The following is a 24999-nucleotide window of genomic DNA, read 5'->3' as shown; positions in this document are numbered from 1 at the left end:
CAGGGATGCCAGTTTTACGATTTTTTGACAGTCGTAGAGCGAATACGAACTTTTTCGCCCGAAGTACTGTCAAAGAGACAATGAAAGTAGAATTAAGGTACGATACTGCACGTATATTAAGGCTGGTGAACCATTTCGCGAAATTGTTAAAGGGACATAAACGACAAAAAGTTTTGAAAAAATCATTATTTTTTTAATTCAGGTTTTGATTCTGCAGTCTTTTCCGCTTATTTTGATACTAAATTTGTAATGATTCAACCACGGGAAGTGGCCGGAAAAGGATTATAAACATAAGCATTCCGGTGCAGCGTAGAACAGCCACAGAGAACAGACTACCAGGTAATTGACAAAAAGTGTGTAAAAGGTTTTTATGTAATCTACGAGTAATCCTTCAATAGACCACCCCTCGAGCAGTAAGTGGCAAACTAAATCTTGATGTCGCTGCCATCGCTGCTATGTAACTCTAGCACAAAGAAATATTGATAAAGGTACATGGATATTTTTTGATGCGTTTGGCAAACTATTTCTGGAGTGCGCTACCGACAGATTTTACACACAAAAAAACGATTACTTCATTCGAGCCTCTTAATCTTTTCTCTGTGCTTTTAGCATATTACGAACCCAAACGTGCCGCGTTTGCCGTACGTACCTAAGTAACAGAGTACCTGGTCTCTATTCCTGGTTCGGGTGGAGCTGTTGAAGAAAGCCATTTACGTCGCACTGCCATGCGCTCCGTTCGGTTTTCCTTCGTTGTCAGTTTGTATTCCTGCTTGAATACGCCGCTAGAACCCCTTACTATAGTGTTGTTGTCCGCAGTCACCAGCGATCTCAAATATACGAAATCATTTACCACATCTGGTTCGTCGCCGTCAATGGTTATCGTCCGTGGGAGGCGCACGTTTGTCTCATTTGAGCTTCTTAATTTCATGTATTTGATCATCGATGCCTACGGCTAAACTTTGCGCCTTCACCGTCACAAAGTTCCTGCCTATAATATCAAAATTATCTGCGAATCCTAGAAGTGGTCTCTCGTTACGATGCCCACTTGTAGGTCATCCCCTCAAGAGCAATAAGGATAAGCATGCAGAACAAGCCGTGACCTTGTCTCAAAAGTACTCGACAGTGTCCCCCAGATAATGCATTTAGCGACATGTGCGCGAAGTCACGTCGAGTCGTAGTCGCTTTCACTCAGTAAGGGCCCCTTAGAGAAAAATCGGCCATCCAAGAGCACATGGTTCATTGTACATTGGTCAAGTGATCTCCAGGTGGCTTTGCTGGAGTTCGTTATAAGAATGGTACTGGCTCAAGCCTCGTCCAAGAATAAATGATAACAACTTTTCCGAACTTCCTGGTTTTGGAGAGTAAGATTGGTTGAAAAGTAGAAAGTAAATGAAGGAGAAAAGGATGAAAAACACCGACGCTCAATCACGGATTATAAGCAATTTGCTTATTTGGCTGGTAAACGGCTGAATAATGCGTACCGTCTTGTGCACGTGTAGGCATCAAATAGACCCTACAGGTGTTCATAGCCTCTTAGTCAGCTACTCCTATTCCTACCTCCTCGTGATACCAGGTGGAATACGAGCAACTTTGGTGGAGATCGGGTAACCAACCCCGGTGGCCAAGCCAAGGTCGTATGCCGACGGAAAGGAGGGCTCTTTCGAACTTCGTTGACTCTCCGGCGTAACAGGGGGTTGGTGTAGCAAGCTTTGCAAGCCGTCACCACAAAAAATACTGAAGCACACAACGAAGAACAAGGAAATTCTTACTGGAACAATCGGAATAGACCCACGCGACGAAAAAGGACTATGGATTGGAAACTCGGGACGTGGAACTGCCGACCTCTCAACTTACTGCCGACCTCTACAACTTACTCAAGTGCTCTCCGACGTATTGAAGAACCACAAGTTCGGCGTCGTAGCGCTGCAGGATGTGTGCTGGAAGAGCTCAACGGTACGTGCGTTCAGAGATGGACATACCATCTACCAGAGCTGCAGCAACACACACGAGCTGGGTACAGCTTTCATAGTGATGGGCGAGATGCGGAAACGGGTGATTGAGTGGTGACCAATCAATCTTCGAATGTGCAGCTTGAGAATCAAGGGCCGATTCTTCAATATAAACATCATTAACGTGCACAGCCCTCACCTCAGAAGTACCGATAACGACAAGGATGAGTTCTACGCGCAGTTGGAGAGTGAATACGACCACTGCCCAAAACATGATATTAAGATCGTCATCGGGGATTTCAATGCTCAGGTCGGCCAGGAGGAGGAATACAAACCGGTGATTGGAAGGTTCAGTGCACACCAGCGGACCAATGAATTGGGCCTAAGACTTATCGACTTTGCCGCCTCCAAGAATATGGCCGTACGTAGTACCTTTTCCAGCACAGAATCCATCACAAGTACACCTGGAGGTCACCAAATCAGACAGAATCACAGATCAACCACGTTTTGATCGACAGTCGGCACTTCTCCGATATTATCGACGTTAGATCCTATCGAAGCGCTAACGTTGACTCGGACCACTACCTAGTGATGGTTAAGATGCGCCCAAGACTCTCCGTTGTGAACAACATTAGGTACCGACGCCAGCCTCGGTTAGATCTCGCGCGGCTGAAGCAGCCAGACGTCGCCGCGAACTACGCGCATTCACTCGAAGCTGTGCTGCCGAAAGAGGACGAGCTGGACGAAGCCCCTCTCGAGGCCTGTTGGAACACTATCAAAACAGCCATCAACAGTTCAGCGGAGAGCTCAATCGGGCATGTGGCCCGGAATCAGCGGAACGATTGGTTTGACGATGAATGTAGGAGGGTGATGCGCAGTGCCACACGTCAGAACGTGGAAAGACACAAACAGAAAAAGATGCAGCGAAACCAAATCTGTCGGGAGAAAAAGCGCTACCTGGAAGAGCAGGAACATGCAGAGTTGGAGCGACTGCATCGTTCTCAGGAAACGCGAAAGCTCTACCAGAAACCGAACGGATCCCGCAAAGGCTTTGTACCGCGAGCCGAAATGTGTCGGGATAAGACTGGCAGTATTCTGACGGACGATCGTAAGGTGACCGATAGGTGGAAGCAGCACTTCGACGAACACCCGAAAGGCGCCCAGGCGGAGAACCATGGCGACGGAGAAAGCGATTTCGACGGTACAACAAACGGGGAAGAGGTGCCAGCCCGGCGAAGTTAAGGAGGCCATTATGCAGCTAAAGAACAACAAGTCAGTTGGAAAAGATGGCATCGGAGCGGATCTTATTAAAATGAGATCAGAAAAGCTGGCCGTTTGTCTACACCGACTAATTGTTAGAATTTGGGTTACGGAACAGCTACCGGAGGAGTGGAAAGATGGGGTTATCTGCCCGATCTATAAAGAGGGCAACAAGTTGGACTGTGAGAACTACCGAGCGATCACCGTTCTCAGTGCCGCCTATAAAGTGCTCTCCCAAATCATTTTCCGCCGACTATCACCGGAAAGAGCTGTGGAAAATCATGGACGAGAACAGGTTCCCCAGGAAGCTCATCAAACTGATTAAATCTACGATGGATGGTACACAGTGCTGTGTTCGGATTTCGGGTGAATTGTCAAGCTCATTCGAATCACACAGAGGGCTTCGTCAAGGTGATGGTCTTTCATGCCTGCTGTTCAACATAGCGCTACAAGGTGTTATGAATCGAGTGGATATCAATACGCGGGGCACGATATTCAACAAATCTAGTCGATTCGTCTGCTTTGCCGATGACATGGATATTATCGGCAGAACATCTGTGGCGGTGGATGAACAGTACACCAGACTAAAGCGCGAAGCACAAAAGATTGGGTTCAAGGTAAATACTTCTAAGACAAAGTACATGCTGGCCAGCGGAACCGAGGCCGAACGACACCGCTTGGGCAGTAGTATATTGATCGACGGCGATGAGTTTGAAGTAGTCGACGAATTTGTCTACCTTTGCTCACTGGTAACGGCGGACAATGATACTAGCCGTGAGATTCGGAGGCGTATTATCAACGGAAGTCGTGCTTACTATGGGCTCCACAAGCAATTGCGGTCGAGCAGACTAAGTCCTTTGTACAAGACGCTTATTAGACCGGTTGTTCTCTACGGGCATGAAAGATGGACAATGCTCGAGGAGGACCTGCGAGTGCTCTGAGTTTTCGAACTACGAGTGCTAAGAACGATCTTCGGCGGCGTACAGGAGAACGGAGTATGAAGGCGGAGGATGAACCATGAACTCGCACAGCTCTATGGTGAAGGTGGCTAAAGCTGGACGGATACGATGGGCAGGGCATGTTGCAAGAATGCCGGACAACTACCCTGCAAAGATGGTGTTCGCCTCAAATCCGGTAGAAACAAGACGACCAGGAGCGCAGCGAGCAAGATGATTAGGCCAGGTGAAGCGAGATCTGGCGGAGAGTACTCGGTGTCCGAGGTATTGGAGAGCGGTAGCCCTCAACCGAGTTACAAGGAGAAACTCTGTTCAACGGGCTTTGTCTTAGGACGGCAAGCCACCTAAGTAAGTAAGTAAGCAATTCGTTTATGCAATAGGGATACATACTGCAAAAGAACGAAGTACGGAGTATAGAATAAAAATTTATCTCAGCACCAAAGCTAAGATGGCAGCCCCATCACGAGATTCGATAGCGTGACTCTAGTAAGGCATTCTACACTTAATCCTACTTTACTACGAACAATCAAGAAAGTTCGTCTCGGAACATTCGGTATGCAATGGATGCTTGGTATCTGGAACTGCAGATCTCTGAATCTCAGGGGTTGACAGGATTCTATTCTAGAATAGCTAGAATCACGAAAATTAGGTATCGTGGCACTGCAGATTTGTCACCCACGGAGACGGTGTGGAGGACCAGGGCCGAACGATCCAATTTTACCTGAGCGGTCTAGCGTCCAACGAATTGGGAATAGGCTTTGTAGTGATATGCAGAATCGCGTGATGCACTGGAAGGCGGTAAACGAGAGGATGAATGATGAGGATAAAAAGCCATTATTCTTCAACTCACCATCATAAACGTGCACTGTCCACATAAAGTCAGACCCGACAACGAGAAAGCGTTCGATGCAAAACTGGAGGCAACGGACGACAGCTGTTCGCCACGGGACATCAAGATTGTCATTGGAGACATCAACGTCCACATCGGCAGGGAAACGATGCATAGGTGATAGGCCCCAAATCCTGCACGCAGACACGAACGATTACGATTCAAAAGCACCTTCAGGTGATCAAAAGCACTTTTTCAAACAGATATCAGAAATTCTATTCAAATATTACGAACGAATGCCGTCCACCATTAAGGCTCAAGAAAAGCTAGATCCTATCATACATACAAAAATACAAAGATTTTCAATCTATATTTGTTTTCACCGTGACCTCCATAACTCCGGATCCAGAACACTGGAACGGTTTCTTTTAAAACTTGGCATACCTGTTCGTTTGCGAAAAACAAGACGAGGTTCTAAAAAGGGAGATGGTAGCCATTGGGAAGTGGGGAGGTCCATATAAGAAAATGACTTAGTTCCGCTTTCATTATAGGGATTTCCGGAATGTAAACAGATATACAAGTGGAAAAACAAACAAACTCGAGACTTTTTTGTACTTCTCAGTTAGGTACCTAGCGCTACAATTGGAAGAAGTTCTCTTTTGAACTTTGTGATATTCAATCTAGTTTCGAGATCTCATATTTGCGTTTCATTCGTTTTATTAATTTGCTGCTTTTAAGTGAGCTTACTAAAACTTTACGAGAATTTAATATAGGTTTTTGCTCCAGGATAGACACTATTTCATAATATATACCACACATGTTATTAGATCACATGCATTTAACAAGTAGTGTACTCGTTTCAGTTTCACTCCAAAAGAATTGGTTTCCTTCAGTGTTTGTGTCCGTATTAAATTTTCTTTTACTTCCTTTTACAAAAGAAAATAAGCTATCCTATCGTCATAATTATGTCCAATTTTATTTCCAGATGTTACTAGCTTCATTAAATAAATTATTTCGTTCACAATTACTTCAGTTAGATACTGTCATGAAAAGTACATTATCAATCACGCCAAATATCTTCATGTTCGTAGAAGTCTATTTTAAAATTAATTTAAAATATCATACACTAACTCACTATATATACACGCTAAAATGTACATTTGTAAATCGAATTTTGACTTCTTGTTCTTCGGTTAACTATAAAAATCACACCTTGATATCTTTTGGGCAACCAAAAATATCTCTTTTTCCAAAAATTAAACAAATTTTTAGCTGAGCAAATGAGAATGTTCCTCCAGAGTTTGGGGTCACCAAAGAACAGTTTCACAGTGATAAACAAAAAAAAATACGCGCGCCTATAAACAAAGTAACGTTATGCTAATACGAAGATCATCTAACCGTCTAACATCCAGTCACTCAAGAATCGGTTGCTTTAGAGTGCTGCGGGCAGCGTGATTTGAAATCTTCTGTCAGCATCCAATTGTTTTTTCGAGCGCACACCACGTGCGCCTCCTCACTGCATCCATGATGCAGGCAGCTTACCATCGCTCCTTGGTGAGTGCAAAATCGGCACTGATGTCGACAGCAGTTCCAAATGGCTGCTTCAAGACCGACTATTCTTGTACCGATGATGTGCACCCCGGGGGCCCAAACCAGGCAGTCTTCGTGCATCCACACTTCGTAGGAATCATCACCAGCCTTGATCATACCGTAGAACATATCCGGCGGAACAGCAGCAGCAGAGGCTAGTGGTTGCTGGATCTCACTGACACTGCGGTTGACTGTCGATTCGGAAATTTTCTTTTTCTTGGATTTTGGCTGAAAGAAAACACTCATTTTATCAAACAACAAATTTGAATTTATACTAATTGAGTTACATTTCATTATTGGCACAAGGTTTTAAAATAGTAGGTAATACGCATTAACACGTACCTGAGATCCCGTTCCAGGAGGCTCAGCCTTTGTTGCTAATTTCGAAGCTAAACTTTCTCGCGTTCGCTTCACGTTAAAATAGTCCACATCAGTTTGGCTCTGTTCGAATTCACTGGACTTGGTGCTGATGATGTAAGGCCCAAAAAGATCACCGAGCCTGGTTTTGTGCGGACCGATCTTACAAAATACACACATCCAGCTAGTATCCGTGGTATCTGCATCGTATTTGGTGCTTAGCGTGCTTACATGTAGTCCTCGAATTTTACTTTTCTCCGAATTGTTCATGCCACTGGTGAATTTCTTAGTCTTGTTCTGAGCCTTCTCCATATCGTCGTCATTAATAGGAGTATTGATTACTGTATGGCTTCCATCTGATTTGACGTGGACGAAGGGTCCTTTATATTTGCCATTCAATTCCGTCAGACTTTCATTCGGTTTAACTTTTAGATTTTTGCTTGCATTACTTCCCGAACTATTACCCTTTTTACCATTGCCCTTGCTCGGCAACTTTTTAACAAATTTAGCACCGAAATTCGAGGCTCTTTCTTCAGCAGCTGCAAAACTGGCTCCTTTGGATTGGGCCGGTTTCTTCTTTAATACTTTTTTACGCTTATTTGGAGGAGTGCCCGAAGATTTACCAGTGCCTCCAGCAGTCCTTTTTGAGGCAGGCGTCGGAACCTTTTTCTGCGTGGCACTAGCGCTAGAAGATGATTCCTTTTCGTCCTCGACCGACGAACTAGTCGTGGCAATTTTCTCCAGTTCCTCCGGCTTTTCCGATAATTGAACAATAATATCAGTGGGCTCGCTGGATGGCTTCCCGGGAGACGTGGCTCCTCTTTTCGCTGCAATCGATGGCGATAGTTTCGAACACGACGGTAGAGTTTCTTCAATCCCGGCGAACATTTCTTCCAGCTTATTTTCAATCTGAAAGGAGGATTGATATAAATGATTTCCGCTTCGTTAACTGGGGTGTAATTAAAAAGATAACACTTAAATTTACCAGCAAGCGTGAACTTTCATTTGCGACCGATAATTTATAGCATATGAACACACAAATTTGGTAGGTTTGTAATAATTTCGATAATACCATGATTCAAGAGTATAATCGGTTATACCGATTACCAACGAAAGGCCAAGTCACAAATGGTCAAAATACGAATGACCGAAATAACACATAACACGACTGAATGAATGTCATAGAAAATATTCGCGGCCTTTGACCTGCTCAAATGTAGGGTATATGTTGTCTTTACTCGCTAACGCTCGTTAGCACTCAATTAAGGCATTACTCCTACTAGTCAATTAACCTAGGAAAACGCATGTACCTAAATAGGATATGAAAGGATAAGAAAGGCAACTAGGAAGAAACGCCCAACATGGCTCTAGCTATCCCAAGTCCCTAACTAGTCCCTCTACGTGGCCATACTTGGAAATACTCCAATTTGGATGATCTATTAGCCAAGCTAGAAGGTGCGGGATCAAGTGGCTTTCAGTTCCTGATCTGTACAACTGTTGTTTTAGGTAATCATTGAACCACATGACTTTATTTTCCAGTGTTATGTTATTTAAACTAATACTTTTAGTAGATGGTATTTCTAAGCTATTTTCAGAGCGGTTCTGGCGGCGAGTCACCGGCGAACACTTGCGGCCTGCGGCAGTCTCACATTCAATCATCTAGGAAACATTTGCTACTGACAGTAAATAGGTCTCGCGCCTTATAAGGGTTCTTCGGGAGGACTTTTCAGAGAGAAATAAATTAAAAAATCTATTCAAAATGTGTAGCTGCTCACAAAATAAACAACAAAAACTTTGTTAACGTTATTGCACTTACATTAAGCGCGCAGCGTTTATGAAGCATGCTTTTTTGTTTTGTAGTTAATACTTGAACTGATTATTTTGTTTTTTGTTCGATTACGTTATTTGTAGATTGCTTTCCAATTCATGTTTTTATTGAAAAGTTATTTAGACATTCCGAGAAAATTCGAGAAATTTTATGGTCTTCACGAGAAAACATTAGACTGCCCAAGGGATACAAATGCACAGATCGGACTCGAAGAGTTCTTTGGTCCCGTTATTGGTACAGAAAGCTTCCACCCTACTACAAACGACAATAGCCTGAGTCTAATCAACTTCGCTGCAGTCAGAGGAATGGCTATCTGTAGTACCTTTGCCAATGGAACATTCAGAAGCATACCTGGAAAGCGCTAATGGAGACGCCTCCCAGATGGACCCCCTTCTGGTTAAAAGCACTTTTCTAATGTCGCAGACGTGCGATCCTTCCGGAGACCAAACGTCAACTCGGACCTTTTTTTCGTAGTATGTATTTAAATCGAAACCAACAACTGGAAATTCGGCGGTTATTAGCAGAAGAAGTTGCTGCAGAGTACTCTCCTCGGAAGACTGATTAGCGGTTCGGTGGACAACTTAGAGAAAACCTGAATGAACAGTGAAGGCACAGCCACGACGCGATCAATACTACAGTGCGAAAAATGTTGGGTGCTACTGCTGCGGCCATTTGCCGCAGAGTGCCAACAGCTATATTGGCTGCAACTGTGACACCCCAAAGCAGGGAGATACCGCGATGCTACCGCTATCCTAAAAAGACTTCACCGTCGTAACAGACACCAGCACTGGGATCGCGTACTTGCGAAGGCGGAGAGTCGCTTCGAGAGACTCGAGACGAGAAGCTTCTTCAATGCGAACAACGGAATCAGAAACCGGACCATGCGAACTCCTCTTATGTGCAATGACAAGGAAGGGAACCTGATTACCGAAAAATCGGAGGTTGCTAGGCGTTGGAAACAATATTTCAACCCATTATTGAATGATGGACAAAGTGGAGCGGTTAACTGAAATAGGATAACGATTGAGAATGATAGATAAATTGTAGATCCACCAACTTTGGACAAGGTTGGAAAAGCAACGAGAGCTGAAAAACGGCAAAACAGCTGAAAAGGACGGCATACCCGCCGGACTTTTGAAAGTCGGGAGCGAACGTCTGTATTGCGCAATCCCTCATGTTATACCAAAAGAAAAAACTACCTACAGACCGGTTGGAAAGTCGCATATGCCCTATTTATGAAAAGGGCCACCAACTCGAATGCAGCAATTACCGAGGCATTACTTTTATCAATTCTGCATACATAATTACATACATATTTCTCTCCGGCATCCTGTTTCTAAGACTGAGGCTGTTGCAAGAAACCTTTGTTGGCGAATACCAGTGCGGTTTTCGAGAGGGACGATTCAGTTAAACGATATGAGCTGTGGCGAATTATGCTTGAACATGGTTTTCCAACAAAACTGATTAGGCTGATATGTGCTACCCTTGATGGTTCAAATTCGAGCGTCAGGATAGCAGGTGACACATTGTATTCGTTTGTGACGTTAGACGGTTTGAAACAAGCTATTGGATGGTGCTATTAGAGGTGGAGGGGCAGGGGTGCAGAGAAGTGGTACCATTATCACGAAATCTCATATGCTCCTAGGGTTTGCGAACGAAATCGATATCATCGGTGTTAATCTTTGAGCCGTGGAAGAGATATATACACATCTTGAGGAGGAAGCTACGCTCATTATAAATTCTACAGAAACAAAGTATATGGTGGCTGGTGGTGCGTGTGGTAGCCCTTCTGGTGTTGGAACTGTGAAGGTGATAGATGGAAATACTTTTGAAGTGGTCGACGAATTTGTTTACCTTGGTACGTTAGTAACAAGTGACAACGATGTGAGTTGTGAAGTAGAAAGGCGGATAGCGGCTGCCAGCAGGACCTTCTACGGATTACGTAGCCTGCGACTGCGTACAATACTCGCGCTCTATATGACGCTTTCTTTCAATGGTACTCTACGATCCCGAAGCGTGGACGTTGGAAGAGAGCGACCGACGAGTTCTTGGTGTTTTAGAGCATAAGATCCTGCGATCATTTCGTGGTGGCATATTAGACGAAGGAGTATGGCGCAGGTGCTTGAATCCGGAAATAGATCAAGTATACAAAGATGGGCTGGCCACGTAGCAAGGATGCCGGATGAGAGACCAACGAAAACAATATTTAGCAACCTGACAAAGGCCGACGACTTCGACTTCGTTGGATGAGAGCTTTTGACGTAAATGCTAGAGCAGTGGGTGTTAGGGGGGACTAAAGAGTGGTAGCCCAAGACCGAGAAACAGGGAGACGTCTCCTGAGTATGGATTAGATTAGCGGATCGTCCCCGAAAAAGTAAAGTAATTAAGTACTCGTCGTAAATGCGGGATTCTATCATTGCACCATCTTAAGGCTATCTGCACACTTTTAAAAAAATTCCGGATTGAAAAGAATTTTCCGGACATTTCCAGGGTTACGCAGGTAACCAACCCACTGTGTTTTCAAGTTAAAAACACTTTTGTTCAATTTTGGTCGCGTCATTGATCAACTAATATCAAAACATAAACTTTTGGATTGCCTGAAAAAACCTCGTTAATAGAAATAATGCTTTTGTGGCAGTATGTATAATCGAAAACGAGTAACACTGTTGTTAAAAACGACGTTCATTAGCTAATTATCGTCTGATGGTTTACCATGATACCATACAATCTCAAAAAGATTCGTGAATATTGCATTTGAACACCGCCTGGTTTGGGGACAAACCAACTTCACATACCTCTTCGTAACTTTCATCCGCATTGTTTTTGTGCAACTCCGCCTTCTTGCTGCCGGGTGTTGCTACTAAGGAACTCTTGCTTGGACTCAGCTCACCATGGGATGGACCATTCAAGCTGTTCCGAACTTCGTTGTCGTCTTTAGTTTGCGCCGCCGTAACCGTGGGTACAACAGTGGGCAGTTGAATCGTTGATTGTGCAGCAGGAGGAGCTGAATCCATTTCGGTGCTGGAAATCATTGCTGCAATTTTATCGATGGTTTCACAATCATCCGAAGTGGACTCGCTGTCTTTCCTAGTGGCAGCGGACTCCATTGCGGCTGCTGCAGCCGATAGCACACTGGAGATGACTGAGCTAACTGCGGGATTTGGCTTAGCAGCTGCGTCATCGTGGAGATTACTATTGCTTTCATTCAAAGTCTGTAGGTTTATTCGGGTGCTATCGGATAGATCTGTAATATGCGGACTATGACTACTATCACTCGCAAGTCCCTGGCTGAGACTGCTTATTCCCTCTAACGCAAGGGTGGCAATGTCGTTGCGGACCGCAATATTAGGCCTCATAGGATCGATTCCGTCAATCCTATCGCATTTATCAACACTGTTCGCATCTCCTCCAAGAAACTCATGCATTCGTTCCAGTCCGCTTGAATCCATTTTATTGGTCCGATCCGGCTTTCGTCGTCTGCGTGATTTGCTTGAGTTGGAGTCAACTGAGTCTTCGTTTGATGTGACACTTTGATTCGGAGATACACGATCACGGTTGGTTACAACCGCTGTTGGTACTTCAGCCGCCTCAGCGGCAAGCTGAGGTGAACTATTCTTGCTCTCTGTAGCGGTAGCTGTTTCCAGCAAGGATGGCACGTGTCCAGAAATCGACGAAAAGGATTTATTAGTCTTCGTGGCAACCGGTGATTGTTCTACCGTATTCATAGCTGGTGGACTACGCCGATTTTCCTCGGGACTTTTAGACGAAGGAATAGCTGCTACCCGCATGGACGATTCTGAAAATAAACGCTTTGTAGTCGAAATATGCCATCATAAAAGGGAATAAAGCGTACCATCCTTCGGCGTTCCTGTAACTTGATTGCTTTGCATTGCATGCATTAGAATATCTTTGACCAGATCGGAAGATTCGGTGTTAGTCGAGAGCTGAAAACGTGAGTGAGTTATCTACTGAACAATTTCAGGTATAATTTTGCCAACCACAACGAAAATTAGTCGATAATACTCACATTATCCCGCCCATTTCGTCCGGTTGCTTCATTATTAATCTGTTTGGCATCCTTGATATGCAATCCACCGGGAATCATCGCGCCGAATTCGTTGACGTTGATGGGCGCTCCCATCGCACCGGATGACATCGTTGGTACATTGCCGGCATGACCAGCCAGCGGCCTGTTGCTAATACTATTACTGCTACCAACACCGCCGCAAACAATATTGTTGCTAGCCCCGCTGCCACCGCTACTGTTGCTGCTCAACATGTTGTAATAACCATTGCCACCGGCACTGCCGGAGCCTAGGCCCAGACTATTAGTTCCACTGCTGCCAAGAAAATTACATGCTGGAGGTATATTGCCGGCCCCGGAGCTAGCACTCATTAGGTTATGCCCGGAACGATCCTTGAGAGCGGCCGCAGTCGATTGTATAACGCTTCCCATTTGGCTCGTTGAGGGGGAACGATTGTGATTACTGTGCAATGAAATTTAAATTGAATTTAGTGACAGTACTACAGTTCACCACAAAATGTCTTACGTATTTATGTGATGCTGTTGTTGCTGCTGCTGCTGTTGTGACCCATGGCCGACCACCATTTTAGGGTGAAAATGATCATTCTGGTCTGGCATTGAAGGACCACCCAGGACTGGTGGAATGTTTTGTGGCAGTGGTGCAGAATGGTGTTGCTGCTGCTGCTGCTGCTGTTGGGAAGTGCTTGGTGGTCCTGGTTGCATGCTATTGCCTTTTGGCGATGGTGTGCTTCGAGATGCAGACGAAAGGGACAGATCAACGGAACCTAACGGCACACCAGAACCACGTCCAAAACTCGGCAGCATAGGATTGATTTCCAAATTCTAGTTAAAAGACCAAACAAAAAAAGCTTTGGTTGACAGATTTGAATGAATGCTGCATTATATTTCCTTACATTTTTGTGGTTTGCAGTCATAAAATTGTATAGCTGATCCTGGTGTGTAGGTGGGGTGTGCCATGTGAGCGGAGATCTCGCCAGAGACCTTTCGCTGGACATGTGCGCAAGTTGTGGTTGCCGGGGTATGTACGAGGGCACCTGCAAAAATTCCGGAACATTAAATTTTTTAAATATAAATCCTGTAAATGTTTCGCTACAGGTGCTTGAGTTGCCTCAGTAGTAAGTTGATATGTATCAACTATTCTTCCATTTTGTAACGGTAACTGTTTCCAACGTAGGTGGCACGTATTCATACATATTTTTTGAAAAACGTTGGGATCAAAACAGTTTTTTTTCCTATTAATGTTTAATGTATTAATGAAGTTGTTTTTCATTTTGGAAAGAATATGACTATGATGTAATTTAAAATAATATAAACTCAACCGTAATAATTCAACTGTAGTAACACGCCTTCTTGGTATATTGGGCAATTACCTGTAACGGATTCCAAGTAGAATTCGGCTGACCTAGTCGTCCGTGAGGTGGATTGTGTCCGGACATTTTGAGGCGTATATCCTATTCGGCAGCTAGGACATTCATTCGGATGATTACAACAATGCAAATCCGCCCATCACCCGATCAGCTAGCAAGTAGGTCTTATATCGTTTTATAACGAATGACAAAAGATGATTCACGATATCCGGTTCTGTGAAAATGAGAAACAAAAATGTCGTTAAAGTCTACTTGCTCAAATTGGCACCAATAGATAACTCAACAACTGTAGTAAAATTTATCAGCGTAGTTGGGAAGATATCCTCCCTATCCTCTCCGACCCTTCATTTAGATCAAATGAAATTCGTAGTTTCATATATTGTTGAGATGTTTAGAATAAAATTATCAAAACTGTATTCTGTGAGCTCGAATCTTATTTTGACAAGACTTTTCCAAAAGACGTTCAAATTTTTGTGGGTTAATTGATCTGCAGCGCATTGCTAATTTGATCTCGCGCCGACCGGAGAGCAAACTGAATCAATAATGGCCGCTTGAACTAACACGCTGCAGTCAATTGAACGCCGATTCAATAATTTCATTAGGATAGCAAATGAATCGATAGCCTTTTGTAGATCTGGACTGACATTCTTCTAGTCATATTCTAAAACTATCTCCAAGTCTATCCTGATAGATTAGGCCGTATGAATAAAACAGTTTGCTTTGCTTTTCCCGTGTAAATCTTATGGGAGCATTTGCTCTAACTCTTTTATTCATACGGCCTATTATCTAAACTATCTTAACATTCTCACAAAAGAGAATTTAGCAAGCTAGCGGCGAACGCAGCAACCCAGTTCCGCCCTATTGAGAAATATTGGGCAATCATGAAGAGAAGACTCAAGGCAAAGGGAAAAGTTGTCAAAGACCTCAATCAGATGAAGACCTGGTGGAATAAGGTAGCCAAAACGATGGACGAAGGCGCCGCCTATTGAGCCATATTACAGGAAAAGTTTGAGAATTCCTTCGAAACCGTGACGAATAATTTTATCCATATTTTTTCTTGAAAGTATATTTTTTCTTGAAAATGCTACTTTTGTGGAAAAAAAAGATCTGAAATACACGCAATTGTTTTTGTTCCAATACTATCTGAAGCAAGCTTTAGATAATAATTAACTCTACAATGGCCCTTTGCCTGTAGCCTTTCTACTAGGGCACGGGAGGGTATTTTCAGCCCATTAAGCGATGGCATCTATTTTTTCGGCTTATGGCCTAGTTCTAGTGGAAGAACAGGTGGTTTTGACGTTCTTTGAATAAAAAATAGTAGATTACTTACAATCTTGAGAAAATAGTTATAACATATTAAAATTGTATGTCGGCAAAGTGTTTTTATTGGCGAAAGAAAAAGCAAATAGGCTGAATTTATAAACAGGCTTCATTCTCGGTTTTTTGCTCAGTAGATGCTCATTTGACTGCAGCGCCTCAACGAAACAGAACTCGAAAAGGTAGTATAAAGGGCAATTGTAGAACCAATTATTATCAAAATTATTGTTGAATAAAGTATAGTTCTATCTTTTGTATTTACGGTGCTTACGATTGCTACCCCGTTGGTAGCAAAAAGAGCGCTCATTTGGATACCAATGGGGTAGCAATAGCATAGCGCTGTAAATACAAAAGATAGAACTATACTTTCGTCAACAATAATGTAGATAATAATTAGCTCTACAATTGCCCTTTATACTACTTTTTCGAGTTCTGTTTCGTTGAGGCGCTGCGGTCAAATGAGCATCTACTGAGCAAAAAAACTGAGAATGAAGCCTGTTTATAAACCTGCTGAAAATACCCTCCCGTACCCTATATAAATATATAGTATTAAAGGAATAGGAATCACTCGAAAAACTGGAAATGGAAAAAAGGTGCTGCGGGCCGAATGTCTGGTACCATTCTGTTGTACGATTAGAAGCTGTGGATTATGGAAATTGTTTAGATTTACCGCAATAAAACTAGTTCGATTACGCACGAAAAAAGACTAAACGCTTTTTATTCAACAATCGAATAACTGCAGAGTGCAAAATGTACTTTGAACAAAGGTATATGTTTTCTCTTTACCCACCTTGTGTGTGTGTGTGTGTGTGTGTGTGTGTGTGTGTGTGTGTGTGTGTGTGTGTGTGTGTGTGTGTGTGTGTGTGTGTGTGTGTGTGTGTGTGTGTGTGTGTGTGTGTGTGTGTGTGTGTGTGTGTGTGTGTGTGTGTGTGTGTACGTAACGCTTTTTTTCCGACTCACATTTTCTCAGGCGCCCCTCGATCGATTTGGACGAAATTAATTGCATATGAAAGGAGAGCCTTTAGAAGTCACAACCTCCAAATTTCATGATGATTGGGCATGTGGTTTGACAGTTACATGAAGAAATATGAAAAAAAAACTATTTAAAACATCTTTTTGCTACATAGCATTGCATTATTCCAATGAGAAATATTTTACAATTTATTATTATTTGAAAATTACTGTTGAGATCTTTTAATCGAAATCAAGTTATTGAAAGTCCGACGATTCATTCAAAAGCTATTTAAACTTAATCACTTAAGCACCGTATATTAAACTTTTCAAAAGTGGTCAGTCCCGGCGTAGTGGTGAGCATTCACGACTCTCACGCCGAGGACCCGGGTTCAAATCCCAATCCCGCAGAAGTCACGAAAGACCCAAGCTGGTTAAAGTGACTATAATCTAACAAAAAAAACTTTTTAAAACGTGCAAAATAGGGCTGTCTAACCGGTATTACCGAAACCGGTAAAAGATTTTATCAAAATCGCTGATCTTCCATCCCTGCGTGAGATAAAAAGAGAGGGAAGCATTCTTCCTTTTATCATCACACATTCAGCGTGAGAGCAGCGTTCAAAATCTCTTTTGCTGCCCGTAACGGCAATAAAGCTCGCTTAGAGCATCTAATCATCTAATATTAGTGCTTCAACTAACTTTTAAATCAGCATTGAGAATGCTATTTTGAAACTGCTACGCATTGACAATGCTGAATTATATCTGGCAGCATACAACTTGCAAATATAGAGCAGTTTTCAAGCTTAATTCAGTGCTTAGCGGTTACTTGGGAATCGCTTACATGTATCCGCTCTTGATTATGGTCTCCCAGTTGGCTTCGAGGCACGATCCACGATGCTAGTTTAATAAGCCAGTCGTCGTGTGTTCGAATCTCGACTGAAAGAGGCTGTTAGACCAATAGGATCGTAGCAACTGGCCCTGCAATTGTCCTGTAATCTAACAGCTGGCTGCGAAGCCTGTCGTATAAAAACAGAAGGTCAAGTCTCGATAACGGAATGTAGAACCTAGACTTTACTTTGCTAATCCACCGAATAGGCCCAAGGTACTATTTGCTCATTGTAATTTTTCAGGCTTCTTCAAATAGATACAGCTGGTTTTTAGTTTTTAAGCCTTTGATAAGCCCCAACAATATGCCAACAATCAGCTTTATTGTTAACTAGCTGACCCGACAAACTTCGTATTGCCACAAATTAAACTGTGTTGTACATAAATCGTGGATCTCGGATGACCTTTGTCACAATCTCGAGGCCGCAACCCATTTGCTTGATTAGTTCTGGAGTTATAAGGAAATTTATATTTCATTTGAAGGGGAGCCTCCCTCCTAAAGTGGAAACGAGTCCTTTTTCACCATAGAAAAAAAAATCTTGCCTCGAAACCTTCACATGCGAAATTTGGTTCCATTTGCTTGATTAGTTCTCGAGTGAAGAGGAAATTTGTATTTCATTTGTGTTCGGATAGGGAAGATAATAGGTCTCGATAGCAGCTTTTACGCAGCTTCAAAGCTGGAATGTATTGTTGAGATAATTTACAAAGGATTTTAGGTAGTACAATTTTCGCTTACGTTTCGTATTTCCTTCCGTTTTTTATCCAAAACGATTTCTTCTTCTTTAGCTATTTATTTAATTAATTTGCATGGAATTAGTTGTACTTTTAGCTCTAAGAACCATACTGTTTGCCATACTATTAGCTTTTATCTCTATAATTAGTTTAAGTATAAGTAAGGGTATAAGTATTCACTTAGTTTAAGATAAATTGCATGATTTTCCATAGTTACCTAAGCGATTAATAGTAATTGACTAACGAATAAGCAAACACTTTAGTTCACGGTAGTTCCAATTCCAAAATAGTTTATAATTCAATTTTATTTAAGTAAATTTTTAGTTTTAAATTTAAGGCTTTAGATTTAGGACAAACGCGACTGACTATTGACTCTACTTTAAGCACAATGGAATTATGCTCCATGCGACAGTTCGAGCCACGAGGTAATGCTGCCTGACATTTGTCCGTGTGACGTTTATGCACCGTCATTGCACATTGAGCGAAACTGCCCAGTCGTTTCGTAACAACAGGGGAGGGGTCCTAATTCATCATAGAAAAAATTTCTGCCTCCTAAAAGCCCCACATGCCAAATTTGGTTCCATTTGCTTGATTAGTTCTCGAGTTAAGAGGAAATTTGTATTTCATTTGTATGGGAGTCCCCCCCCCCTCGTAAATAAAAGTGTGAGGGGTCATAATTCACCATAGAAAAAATTTTACCCCCTATAAACCCCACATGCCAAATTTGGATCAATTTGCTTAATTAGTTCTCTAGTTATGCAGAAATTCGTATTTCATTTGTATGGGAGCCCCCCCCCTCTTAGGGGCAGGAGGGGTCTCTAACTATCATAAGAACCTTCCCCGGCCCCAAAAACCCCAACATGAAAATTTTCACGCCGATCGGTTTAGTAGTTTTCGATTCTATAAGGAACATACCGACAGACTGACAGACAGAAAGACAGACAGAAATCCATTTTTATAGGTATAGAAGATTGCAGCTAAGAAATCACGGTAGGCGCACGCAGAATACCACGCATTGAGTTATTTAGGGGATTGCTTTTTAACTGTCGCGACTATAACTCAAATTCAGTAGCGTTTCATTAAGACCAAAATGCATTCCGATATTCAGTAAATGTTATTCTATCATTTGGTATAAAAATCTTGTCTTGAATTTAGTTTCAACGTAATTCAAGAATATTATTCAGGCTACCGGTTAATGGGCTGAAAATACCCTCCCGTACCCTATGTAGCGTGATGTTATAACGAGAAATTCGTTTTTCGGTTCTACTGATAAAAAAAATTTAAAATTCTGCTCTTCTTCAAACCATGTCTCAACACTTTCTTCTATAATTTGACAACATATAAATACTGAATAACTTGGCATGTTCAAAATTTCGATAATTGATGGAGTTAATTTTTGAACAGCTTTTATTTTTCGTGACGTTACAAATCTGTGCTTTTCACGTAGCTCCGTTGTAACGTCACGGAAATTCTATTCAGTTAATATTCGTTAATTACCACTGTTGCTGACTTCTGTACAAAAGAAATAACCCGAAAACTGTGTTTTGTGTTTCATTATTTTGCGTGTGTAATTAAGGGGTTGTTCACAAATTACAATGTAACAACGTATTGACTCAGCTAGTTTGCACTTTGAAGAAAAAAAGAAACCACAACCTATATGTTGTAAAATCATAAGAAAACAAATTTGACAATTGGTTAGTATTCTTATTAGCTGGGTGTATTACCAGTGTTAGAAAACTAATACACAAAACCTGCGCAACCTGTTCAGTTAGCAAATGAACTCATGTTATGCCGGATACTTTTCTTGTCCACCGTTATCTGTTGATTTGACATTCAATTCAACTCAATGGAACTTTTTAAACTGTTTGGGCTGAGCCGCACCATAAAATGTGTTGCTGGCTTATTCTGGGATATGGCGTTGTATCTTTAAAGATTGCATTCTTGTTGTTAAATCGGTTGATTTCATATTCGTTTAATTCAAATACCTTCACATTACGTAAATTATCCCGAGCAATACGGACAACATTCCATGTATTGGTGACTGTGTCCCCACGACAACCTTACGCCAGTAGTTTCTTCCTTACTATCATTTTTGCCCTTCCTCCGATCGCATCGCATTTTCCTTTTACGTAAGAATACCATCTACTTTCGTTTGACAAACCGATTTGTCGAAATACAGAATAAGGTTCAGGTCTTTTTTCAGGATTCAACATTTATTGCAAATCTAAAACTCCATAAGTATGATCTATGTAATTTCAGACTTTAAAAACTGTTGGCTTCGCGGTTACTTTCTTCAAATGCTCCACAGTATTCCACTCTAAGTTGTATTCTGGTGGAAACTAGAAACATTTCCCCATCGAATGCAATTGGTTGCATCTAAATATGTCTTATTTTGTAGAAGTTATGACCGTCTGATTTTTGTCAAAATTTCGCCCGTCTCGATAATTTTGTCTAACCCCTGTATGTATGTTCTGCCATAACTCCAGAACGCATTGACCGTTCTCTGCCAAATTAGCCATATACCGTGTACCCCCGTTGGTATGACCTTCTTTAATCTGAACATTTTTAATCTGTACCCCGGTGGTATGAATGCGTTCACATCAAAAACCGATCAAGCGTCAAACACAATTGACGTTAAAGTGGACCGGTAAATTAAAAAAAAGCAAAAAATCTTAATGCGTTTCCTCTTGCTCAGGAGCTTTGGCAATATAGCTCATATGCAACTTATCTCTCTCCAGCACTCAAAATAGACCATTTTAGTCGAAACTGCCGAGCCGATTTCGTATTATACAAACCGAACCTTTAGAATTCGCGCAAGTTTGAGATGTTTTCAAAACGTTTGTTTTCGTCAAATCAAAACAACAAGTTCATAGTGTGCGCGTCTTACGCGTGTGTGAAAATGAATAGAGTTACCAAATATTCAGATTAAAAATGAACTCGCCCAATCTGAACGAGCTGTTTTTCATATTAGCGGTGGGTGAGTGTATGTTCCTATACATAATAGAATCAACACATTGGTTGACAAAAAGAGAAGGGGGTCGTCACTCAGAGGTAAAAATCAAAATAAGGAAAAAGGGCTGTTTGACTTTTACAAGGTAACCGGAGGGGGCGTTGGGAGAAACGTAAGTATGCATATATGCTTCGCCATGACTCCGGAACGCCTAAACGGTTCTTCATCATTGGCACACATGTTCTTTGACAAAATACAATCAGCATAGAGCAGTGATGGCCAAACTGCGGCCCTTCGAGACAATTCGTGCAGCCCGCAGACTAACCTGAACCTGATGGATTGACTTTTAAGTAATTTTTTGGTGATATAGAAGTCACTCAGTTTAGTCCTAATGCCTCGTGCGTGCTGTGAATCTGAATGCTTTCTGGTTTTAATTTTGTGATGAGTTCTAGAAAATGGTCTTTGTTGCTACATTTTTAACATTTTATTATGCGCAGGAATGGCCAGAGATTATTGTGGTCCGCGATATTTATGAGGCGTACCACAATGGCATAGTGGTACCTGGGCACCACTGGCATAGAGAGATTGACAAGGCGGGTGGGGGTATCATAGGAATCTACAAGACGAAGAGATCCGCATGCGGCTGAAATACAAAAATCAGAGGGGTTGTGTACAAGACACGACCGCATATATAGGTGACGCAGGACTACGTAAGTCTCTTTGTAGTGATAGTAGCATGTATCCATGCTTGTAATCATTCGATTCTTCATGTATACATGCTATATGCAACATATGGTTACCCACGTTGAAGGGATACTATTTCGATTCTATTTTATCAACAGCACATCTTTTCACTACACTTCTAATGAAACGGCAAGCATGCGTATTCATACAGAGTCATATTATATTGCACTACAGCTGTTGCACATTTTTCCAACACAGATATCAAATTCGCCTAGGTTTAATCGTCTCGCAGTAAAGAATTTGCGATCTGTTGGGAAAACGAACTTGTGTCATTTTTTCTGGCACACTTCCCTAACACAGACATCAAATTGAACTAGGTTTAATCGCGTTCGTAAGGAATCTGTTGGCACGAGGAGGTTTTGTCACTCTTTCTGGCATACTTCCCAAGCAAGGACATCAAAATGGTCTACGTTTAATAACGGTGTTAAGAAATCTTGTTGAAATGAGGAAACTTTGTCACTTGTTTTGGCTTACTTCCCATGCACAGATATCAAATTGAACTAGGTTTAGATCATCGTAAAGAATCTTCCAACCAATCACGAAGCGAGAATTCTGGTAAAACATAGGTTCATTATTTTCAATTTTTCAATAGCTCAACATCAAGAGTCCATAATTTTCTTCATTTGAGCCAATTCTTAGAAGACTTTCCAATCGATTGGTGTAAGAATATTGAAAATCGATCGGGAAACCACTAAGCTATTAGCGTTCAAAACCTGACCACTTTTCGAGAGATTTTTTGGAATTACCCCCAATACCAACTACCTTCCTGAAAGACGTAGTGCTACGTCAAAAAAAGGTTGGGGAGGTTCAATCTGAATATCTAAATACATATAATAATAGTGAATGCATGTTTGTATGCACCGCCATACTCCGGAACGTTTGGACGGTTCTTCATAGAACTTGGCACACATGTTCATTGACGTAAGTCAGAATAGGATGGCTGATAAAAACGAAGGTGTCCCCAAACGTGGAAAGAAGGTCCAAAATCTAAAATGAGTTTTGTCTGTGGATTGCCCGATCGATACAGATGTACAAGTGGCTAAGACACAAGAGAGCGATCTAAAAAGGACGGGATGGCTATTGACAAGGGATAGGTTCAAATAAACGAAAAAGGCTACCGAAAAGAAGATAGATTAGGAAGCGGCTGGGGGACAATAGGGAGTGAGTTGACAAGGGGAGTTTGTTGCTTGCATTACGAGAATTTCAGATGTACAATTGGCCCAAGTTAACAGTTTGCATTTCATGCCCTATAATAATTATGAAAAAAGGAACCAGCAAGATGCTGGTAATAAAAAGCAACAATTATTGAAAAAGATAGATTTTTTTAAGTCCCAATTTACAAACGATGAAAAATCGAATTTCAAAAAGAAAATAAGAAAAAATAAATTTAATTTGACTTTACACACTTCAATTAATAAAGCTGCATGACGTTAGTAAATAGATCAAATCATCAAACTGGAAATAAAATATTTTATTCAAAAACAGATCTCGTCATAATCAACATACTGATATTCACGAATAATTGAAATAACCAACATTTTATTTGTAGTTTTAAGAATATTGACCTTCTCATTTGCTATATTAGGACGCCAAACAGTGAATTTTTAATAAATATCTCATTATATGAGTTTACAATTCTGACATTGGCTATCAGATTGTGTTTTGGACTTTCATTCGCTTACTGAACAGAAAAACTATTTCGCTTACCAAGTTAGACAAACGATGGGATTCCTCATTATTGATAGTATGCTTTACACATTATATATCCCTCTTGGAGCTATTTTCACAAAATTTCTAACACTGTTTTACAAAGCCCATTGATCGCATCCTTTGTATCCATTCACACATTCATGACAAGCCAGATTTAAATGATATCGTGGCGTTGTCATAATTGGATGACAGCAAGAATGTTCCAAGTAAAAAACTACCTTCGGGCCTGCTCACTAAAACTGGAGGATTCCAGTGGGGTTCTTAAATGCACGAAATGAGGCGAAGCTTTTCTCACGAAATGCCGGTATTATTTTTCGACGGAACACTTTCACCGCAGATATGACCAGAATCATAGCACCAAAATCGATCTGCCATTTAAGGTGCAACGAAAAGCTACAATACACATTTTGCTTCTAGAGTGAGATTTCGGTTTGGGGGCGCAGAACGAAAACACTGCCAGGTTGGGCAATATATTTTGCAAATCCACAGCCAACAAAGATGCTTTCTTCACTAAATATCCGACGACTGCGGATGGCTGAAAATTCCAATTCCGATTGTCAAGCCACTTGGCTGCACAGAAACGAGTGTTATGATTTTACTTTACTGAACAGTTGAAATTCGCAATAATTAGTAACAATGAGCTTTCCACTCTACTTTTTTGACGGCAGTCGCGACGAATAAACTGTAGATTCTTTCGTCTCTCCTTTTGTTCAATATGGCGTTCCCATTTTTGACCGCAACGCAACACGCACACGCATATCTCGAATCACTACCACATTTTTGATTCCTTACCCGGAACGCTTACTATTTTGCGGTGAGCTGTCAAACTCAAAAACCGAATGTTGCAATTAAATAAAACCTTCTAAAACTTTCCAATTCAAATCAAAGTACGTTTTTCTATCAATTTTGAGGATGGTTGGAAAAACTTTCTTTAGTTTGATAGGTACAACCTTACAAAACAGGTAATCACGTTAAATAAAATATGTTTTCTGCACCTAAAATGCTGTTTTCGACGGATATTGCTCTTCAATCGACCGAGGAAAGTAAAGTTTATTTCTGTCACCGTGTGGCTGTGGCTGTCTTGAAGTTTTTAGCTAATGAGCTTACCTGAAGCTGAAATCTGCATTTTGATGCGACATTTGCGCATTTCAGCTAAAACTTTGAAATGTCATCATACTCAAAGAACCTGAAACACAGGTAACTCGCATTACGATTATGTTTCATGCTTGCGCATCACCCCTGACGGAGAGAGAGATACCATACCGCTCAGTCACAGAACAGAAGTGGAAATAGAAATCCAAACACGTACATGCTACTTTCTACAGATACTAGCGAACCTGGCGGTAGCGAGTCACCTTTTCCCACGAAAACACACGAACGCATACGAATGCATACGAAAGCATGTGAACGCTGCTATGCGATTGGCAGCGAGTGTTCTGCTTATTCGCTTCTATGCGAAAACCTTCCCAAAGAAAAATAAAAACTAAAAAGACTCTGTTACCAGTTTTGATCGCCGAATCGTTCGGACT

General features: G+C 41.7%; 1 protein-coding gene across 1 annotated transcript; it reads right to left on the bottom strand.

Annotated features, from left to right (window-relative positions):
- Positions 1-5739: 5739 nt before the first annotated feature.
- On the bottom strand, positions 5740-24498 carry LOC128738606 (uncharacterized protein CG5098). The gene is made up of 9 exons (XM_053833878.1): positions 23468-24498; positions 14185-14395; positions 13708-13848; positions 13320-13636; positions 12797-13256; positions 12623-12713; positions 11565-12565; positions 6927-7850; positions 5740-6812 (listed from the first exon to the last, which is right to left on the bottom strand). Exons 2-9 carry the CDS (start codon positions 14248-14250, stop codon positions 6411-6413), a joined length of 3402 nt encoding a protein of 1133 aa, XP_053689853.1. The 5' UTR covers positions 14251-14395; positions 23468-24498; the 3' UTR covers positions 5740-6410.
- Between the last annotated feature and the right edge of the window lie 501 nt (positions 24499-24999).

The sequence above is a fragment of the Sabethes cyaneus genome, chromosome 2 (genome assembly GCF_943734655.1).
Source record: "Sabethes cyaneus chromosome 2, idSabCyanKW18_F2, whole genome shotgun sequence".
Lineage (NCBI taxonomy): Eukaryota > Metazoa > Arthropoda > Insecta > Diptera > Culicidae > Sabethes > Sabethes cyaneus.
The sequence above is the reverse complement of the archived record's forward strand: the minus strand, read 5'-3'. Positions and strand labels throughout refer to the sequence as shown.

What these genes read in the sequence shown, in the direction of transcription:
- LOC128738606 (XM_053833878.1), bottom strand. Translation starts at nt 14,250, where the DNA reads ATGTCCGGACACAATCCACCTCACGGACGACTAGGTCAGCCGAATTCT. An exon ending in CGGATGAAAGTTACGAAGAG is followed by an intron (nt 7,851 to 11,564) that starts GTATGTGAAGTT and finishes TCCTCCTTTCAG; the next exon opens with ATTGAAAATAAGCTGGAAGA. An exon ending in CTCCTGGAACGGGATCTCAG is followed by an intron (nt 6,813 to 6,926) that starts GTACGTGTTAAT and finishes GTTTTCTTTCAG; the next exon opens with CCAAAATCCAAGAAAAAGAA.